This window comes from Oncorhynchus tshawytscha, linkage group LG16 (assembly GCF_018296145.1).
Source record: "Oncorhynchus tshawytscha isolate Ot180627B linkage group LG16, Otsh_v2.0, whole genome shotgun sequence".
Lineage (NCBI taxonomy): Eukaryota > Metazoa > Chordata > Actinopteri > Salmoniformes > Salmonidae > Oncorhynchus > Oncorhynchus tshawytscha.
This window is the reverse complement of record NC_056444.1, coordinates 28462555-28469793: the sequence shown is the minus strand read 5'-3', so window position 1 is coordinate 28469793 and position 7239 is coordinate 28462555. Positions and strand designations below refer to the sequence as shown.

The 7239-nt window shown below is 41.7% G+C and overlaps 1 protein-coding gene across 1 annotated transcript; it reads left to right on the top strand.

Annotated features, from left to right (window-relative positions):
* The first annotated feature begins 161 nt into the window (after positions 1 to 161).
* Positions 162 to 7116, top strand: LOC112253177 (voltage-dependent anion-selective channel protein 2). Its single transcript, XM_024425171.2, has 9 exons — positions 162 to 301; positions 1789 to 1860; positions 2156 to 2205; positions 2454 to 2606; positions 2813 to 2865; positions 4803 to 5030; positions 5359 to 5509; positions 5903 to 5960; positions 6766 to 7116. Exons 2-9 carry the CDS (start codon positions 1794 to 1796, stop codon positions 6855 to 6857), a joined length of 852 nt encoding a protein of 283 aa, XP_024280939.1. The 5' UTR covers positions 162 to 301; positions 1789 to 1793; the 3' UTR covers positions 6858 to 7116.
* Positions 7117 to 7239: the final 123 nt, after the last annotated feature.

Sequence of the window (7239 nt, the reverse complement as noted above, 5' to 3'; positions counted from 1 at the left end):
GAGAAGTTACACACGGAAATGGGTGAATCTATGATGAATACATATTTCTATGCATAAGGGAAAAAAGGTGCGTAAGAATGTTTTCTGTATTGTCAAAAAAAAATCTAGTCACAGCCAAAAGCCTTTTAAACTTTTGATTTTGTAATTATTTTGTAATGAATCTGCAAGTATTTTTTTAGACAGGCAAACATGTGACAGGTAGAGGGGTCTTTCGGTTGATAGGCTGGATTTCATTACATTGCAGTCTCCTTCAAATCGCCCTCCAACCGGTGAAGTTTACTGCTAGGCTCATCTTTTACTGGTAAGTAAGCAACTAAACTGGATTTTATTTTAAAGGAACTAAACGACATTTGCCGCAGTTTATGACCACGCTTGCCCGAGGACTGACTGACTGACACACTATCGCTAAATGTGCCTAGCATTAGCTATCTAACTAATGAGCTTTGCTGCTGGACCTGTATGTAACCTTATACGAGAAAGGACAACTCATGTCCGCTGCACATGTGTGTTAAATGGCGTTCACCGGATTACTTTGAGCTGCTCTAGGATAATGACCTAGCTAGTAACATTAATGTAGTCTCTGAATTGCACAATACCCAGTAGTTGATTTAATGGGACGGACAGGGTAGGAGCCAGTAATTGGCTGGAGAGTGGACATATCAAAACGTATCAAAAGGGTAGGAGCCAGTAATTGGCTGGAGAGTGGACATATCAAAACGTATCAAAACGTCATGCCAATAAAGCGAATTGGAATTAAACTGAGCGAAGCGCTTCCCAGACCTAGCCCTACATTCCTCTGCCTGGCTTTAACTGAGTGAGTCACTGAGGTGTGGCCCAGCGTCAGTTCAGATAAATTAGCTATCCAGAACCAGACAGGCCACTTATCATACCCACTCAGATTATCAACGTCTGCAATGGAATCCTTGCTCCTGGCTGATAGAGCTGGCTGTTATAGACAGGCAACCACACTCTTTATTGTATATTGCAGGGCTATCCAACCCTGTTCCTGGAGAGCTACCATTCAGTAGGTTTTCGTTCCAACCATAATCTAGAGCACCTAACTATAGTAATTAGCTGGTTGATAAACTGCATCACGTTAGTTACAACTGGGGTTGGAGAGCCCTGGTAAAGTAGTTGGAAAACAGTTTTTTGTTGTTGTTGCCTAGTGGATGATTAGCTGTGTTGGATGAGTACTTATGTTCATAGACAGGGACTACTAGCCTTTTGGGGCCTCTAAGCGGGCAAAACATTTTAGTGACTCTTGACAGTGGAGAGAAATGTAAAAAATAAATAAAAGTGAGTTTCCAGCAATACACATTTTGCCTTGACTTATGCCATTTTAATGATGTCAGAGTGAGCATGACTAACAAATCAATGGTGGTCCGTCCCCTGGGCGCCTTCCCTGCTTTGGGTAACTGGTCAGTATTAGGCCATGATAGCTGGCTAGACTAATTTACCAATCTAAAAATGATGACATGGCTAGTTGAGTGACTGACATGACGAGAAATTGCTGATGCACAAGCAAATGTTGAACTTTAACCCATGTGTATTTTACTATTCAAGCTTTAAACAGTAAGTTGAGACCCTGACAGAGTACCTAAAATACAAATGAAATGGGTTTTTTTTTGTCGTTGGGGACCTGCTAGCGGCCTGGGACCCTTATGTCGCTTATTATTCCTAACCCTGTTCATAGATTCAAAAGAAATTGGTTTCCAAAGCAGGCAATTTGTAAATCAAAATGAACTCTGACTGTTGTGTAATGTATACATTATTTTATCCCTGCTACAGGTGTAATGGCTGTGCCTCCATCATATGGTGACCTCGGCAAGTCCGCCAAGGACATCTTCAGCAAAGGCTATGGTACTGTACATTTCACTCAAACAAATATACTGTAGTGGTCATTGTGTTTGTAATGAAACACATTTGTTTCAGAACAGGAAGAACCAATAGGGTGAGTTTATTTGAGGGATTCTAAACCAATAGGCAGGATGGTGTTCTATCTATAGATAAAATATATCTCTCGGCTCTGCATGTCATCCTGTAAGATGTTAGTGTATGAAGTATTACATTGTGCTAACACTGATTTTATTTAATGACTATTTCCCATTTGTGAAATATGCATCAGTGGTTGACTGACTTTGCTTTCTCCCTGAAGGGTTCGGCCTGGTGAAGCTTGATGTGAAGACCAAGTCCGGCAGCGGAGTGGTAAGTTGACTTATTTTCTTTCTAATTATGTGTACTTTCAAAATGAATGTAGAACTATCTCTATTCTACTACTGTGTATGTGGTCTTTATGATCGCAGTAATTGTGTAGTACTTTGAATTTACAACCCTGAGAGCAGTATAGTTCAATACTCTCCTTCACAATAAATACCCAAGTGAATTAAGATATTTTTACAACATTTGTATTTATTCATATCCTGATGTGAACCTTTTTTACAAATGTTCTGCAGGAGTTCAAAACAGTTGGCTCTACCAACACAGACACCAGCAAGGTGGCGGGCAGCCTGGAAACCAAATACAAGAGGTCAGAGTACGGCCTGACCTTCACAGAGAAGTGGAACACTGACAACACCCTAGGAACAGAGATCACCGTCGAAGACCAGGTTCGGATTCAACAAAGCTTTATTGAAAATGCTTTTTGTAACACAATCGTTGTTGTGTTTGGAGTTTCTCACAATAGCCTTGACACATAATTGAAAAGAAAGCGGATTCAAACAAGTAATGAATGTTCAATATGTAGTGATCACATGAAATGCCGGAAGATCAAACTTGTGTTACCAGTCTGGTTCTCTGTTCTTGTTTTCTTTAGATTGTCAAGGGTCTGAAGCTGACATTTGATACAACCTTCTCACCAAACACTGGGTAAGATTACAAATGTACAATTTCAATGCAGAGGACCAGTTCTAAAAATGTATGCATTCACTACTGTAAGTCGCTCTGGATAAAAGCATCTACTAAACGACTAAAATGTGGTTCTAGTACTTAAAATGGTGTTTCATGTGTTTGGACATATGGGTACTGATGGTATTAACATATAGCTAGCCAAGAAGAGTCAGTCCAGCACATAGTGTCCTTACATGAAGGTAACATGATCTGGGGTGTGCAGTCCTCACAGGCTTGTGGGTACATCTGAGGTGACGGGGTCAGTCAAATTATCTTCAGCCTGAAATGGCACTCATCTGTGTAGAATTTATTATCACATCCATGGCATGTTTTCTTGCTTGTATATTTGAATGGAGATGTTTATTCTCCTAGTTGGGCTCCAGATTTTGACAATTTAATCAAACTATTTTTGGGGTGGCTAAAACCATGATTCGGTCAAGCAGTAGCCTAAAGTGCATTACTAGATTTTAATGTTTTATATAAATTGTAAAGTCTTGTCTTTTTCGTCAGTAGGACGAGCTGTCGCTAATGGGGATCCTAATAAAATCCAAATATCCGGATTCCTCCATGAAAGTCTGTGCCCAGCCCCTGTGGCTGTTTCACTCGGCATGCTCACTCGGCATGAGTAGGTTAGAGGGAGGGGAAAAATAGCAACTGCTGTGACTGTTGGAGAGAAGGGCCTCCGCTTTCTATAGGTATTACATTGTATATCTCAACTCTCAATACTGATTGTTTAAGCATAGTTTTCAACCAAAATAACTGGTGTATTGCTGCTGTATACAGAGCACTGGTAGTGCACATTGGCCATTTGTGGTCATTGCATAAGGCCTATATAGATGTCATTGGGTAGTATGCAACAGTTTTTTTATTACATTTAATTTACTGTTCGATTAATTAATTACAAGGCTAACTAGCAGCCTATTATATTAAGCGATCTAGCTAATGAGTTTTGAGTTTCCACTTCCCAAATGAGCCAGCCTATGAGCTATTTGTACATAAAAAGATACTACAAAATGTAATGTCTATTGAATTAGATAAATCTGCAATTCTGGGCCCTAATTTTGCGAGTAACGTTATAGCAATAATGACCCATTTGTCAACCCATAATGCACATAAAAATATATTGATTGTGTGTTCCTGCTTGGACAATTATACTATCTCAATAGCACTGTGAAATACTTTATAAGATAGCTTTGTGTGTGACCAAAACCTATGCAGTAGTTCCTCCCCAGCCAGTCCACATAGTATCGGCTTTCCTGGAAGTGTAAATCCCGTGGCGACACATGGTGGGCCACATGTTGGGGTTGTGGGGAGGAGGGGGGTGTTGCTGCATATCCACTGAGCTCTGGGGGAGGTGTTTCCGCTAGGTACAGATATAGGATTTGGGAGGGGAAACTGATCCTAACTTTAACCATTAATGGGGGGGTGCAAAACTGACCCACGGTCAGCATCTAAGGGCAACTTCACTCTGCTGAATTGTACAGCTTGTCACACTGCCTAGGCTATCAGTTTAGAACTGGCCTTAGTGTCATTTAGCACGAGCATTTTATGGGGCTCATAATAAAGTGTTATTGTAATCTCTAGTTGCTAATGCTGTGTGTGAATGGAGGCTGTGTGTTTGTGCACTTACTGTAAACCTCGTTGGCTAGTGTGTAATGACGATCCAGAGAGACATTGCTCAGGATTTTTATTGCTTGTGGACTATTTGATTAGGAACATAAGACTGTGTATGGGTGAATTACTACTGGAGTGAGAGGTTTTCAAGCTCTTGGTTTCTCCCAATTGCCTTCATATTCTGTTACTGTTGCTACATTTCCATTAGACTGGTTATTGTATGCCTGAGCTGTTTGGCTGTTCGATAAAAATATTTAACTTCAGAATGTAGGCTAACAAAATGTTTTTTGCTACAACGACAGCAAGAAGAGCGGCAAAGTCAAGACCGCCTACAAGCGCGAGTTTGTCAACCTGGGCTGTGACGTTGACTTTGACTTCGCTGGCCCCGCTATCCATGGAGCGGCCGTCGTTGGTTACGAGGGCTGGCTCGCCGGCTACCAGATGACTTTTGACACGGCCAAGTCTAAGATGACCCAGAACAACTTCGCTGTGGGATACAAGACCGGAGACTTCCAGCTACACACCAACGTGTAAGTGAGAGCATACAATGTATACAAGTGTATGAATTTCCTGTCCTCTGCTATGTGCATACAATACCAATTACCTTCAAGGGCAAACATTGTCTATTCAATTGTGTGTATTAAAAAAAAAAAGCGCACACAAAAACAATGAACATAGATGACTGGACAGCTGTAGTCAACCTGGAAATTATAGTAATCATTGAATATCTGATTAATAATGATTTAACCAGGGATCAAAACGTCAGGCCCTACAAACTGCATAGCATATTAAAGGCTAGGACTTGACAAATATTATCACTCCTTCTCTCCCTAATCTTGTCCCTGGTGGTTGTTACAGTAATGACGGTGTACAGTTTGGTGGCTCAATCTACCAGAAAGTGAGTCCAGCGCTGGAGACAGCGGTCAACCTTGCCTGGACTGCCGGCAGCAACAGCACAAGCTTCGGCATCGCAGCCAAATACCAGCTGGACAAGAGTGCCTCCATCAGTGTAAGTACTGTGCAGGAGTGACTCTCTTTGGGCCAGTTTTCCCAGACAGAGCTTTAGTCTTGTCCAGGACTAAAAAGCTATGTCAATTGAGATTTTCCATTGAATTCACATTTTAATTTTGTCCAGGACTTGGCTTAATCTGTGTCCAGGAAACCATCCCTTTGTCTTACTGTATCCTAAGAACACATGCAAGAAACGCTCAAGTACTTACTAGTGCTGTTTTTTACACTCACTACATACTTACTAGTGCTGTCTACTACTGCTACAGCACTCGCCACATTGTCTGGCTCTCCAGGATCAGAGTTGCCCACTCTAGTTTAGAAGGCTGCCGTCGTTAGGAACCTTCCTCTGCCTTTTGGCTTGTAAGTTAAACAATTGATTCTGTCTTTTCAGGCTAAAGTGAACAACATCAGCCTGGTCGGTCTTGGATACACCCAGACGCTGAGACCAGGTAAGACTTCGTTTTACAGGAGATTTAATGATTCTCTTACTGCTGATACTACAGGTTCTTTAAGTTCCCTCAAGTTGAAATGTTAGATTACCACTCTTGTCTGTAGCCCACTACTTCTCTATGAGCAACCCACACTGTAATGCAACATCCTCTTCCTGAACCAAAGTGCTCAACGTGACCTGCATACAGTACTGCATCTGTAAAAGAAACACATTGGACAGTACAGTAAATGGGGTGGGGGGCGTAGGACTCTTTCAGTTAAAGTGCACATATACACTCGGCACAAGTTGATTTTAAGATGACGCTTTACTGGAGACTCAAAGCAACGGTCGGCCAATAGAGAGATTCTATGTAAATGTCAGCAACTGCCATCATGCATGCTGTTTTGAAAGGGCGATCTCGACTTGATCGCTAATCATCTCGGCAAGTGAGTCCCCAGTAAGGCAACGTCCTATTCACATTGCTGTCAATGTGTCTCGTGTACTGTTATTGTTATAGGTGCACTCCTGCAGTGTTTCAGAAGGCTCAGGTAGAATGATGTAGGACAGACTAGTTTCGCTTTCATTTGAAAAAGGAAATCATTGAGCTCTATAAGAGATTTCTATCCTCAATGATGAGAATGTTGACACCAGGGATGGAACGTAAGGAATTTCACTGCTTTGATAGTAGGCTAGTATGGCACATGTCTCAACAGTACTATCGTCCGGCCAGCGGGCTTGCTTAATTTCCATCTCTGGTTGACACCTATTTTATTTATTTTACCCTCATCCTGAATGCGAGCCTTGTGTTGTCTCCTCTGTTGCAGGTGTGAAACTCACGCTCTCTGCCCTGGTGGACGGCAAGAGCATCAACACTGGAGGCCACAAGCTGGGCCTGGGGTTGGAACTGGAGGCCTAAACTATCCTCACGGCAAAGGGGATAAGGGAATATCAGCAGAATCTGGCCTTATAATGTATTTCCAACTCAAACCAGCAAGAGGATGTACCATGGAAAGGGGCGTGTTCAGAGACTACAACAACAAGAGAAAGAAACACTACGGTCTTTTACTTTTATTTTTTACTGTTTTATGACGGTAGCTATTTCCGTCATTCTTTGGTGTACATGTTTGCTTTGTAGTTTCCATTAAAAGACACTTGCAGTGGGTCAGTAATTTATACACCTTCTCATTGTATCTATCTAACACTGCCATGACAATGAAATGCGCCACACCATTCTCATCCCAATGTGACCAGAAACTTCACTTACAGTGCATTCGGAAAGTATTCATACCCCTTGACTT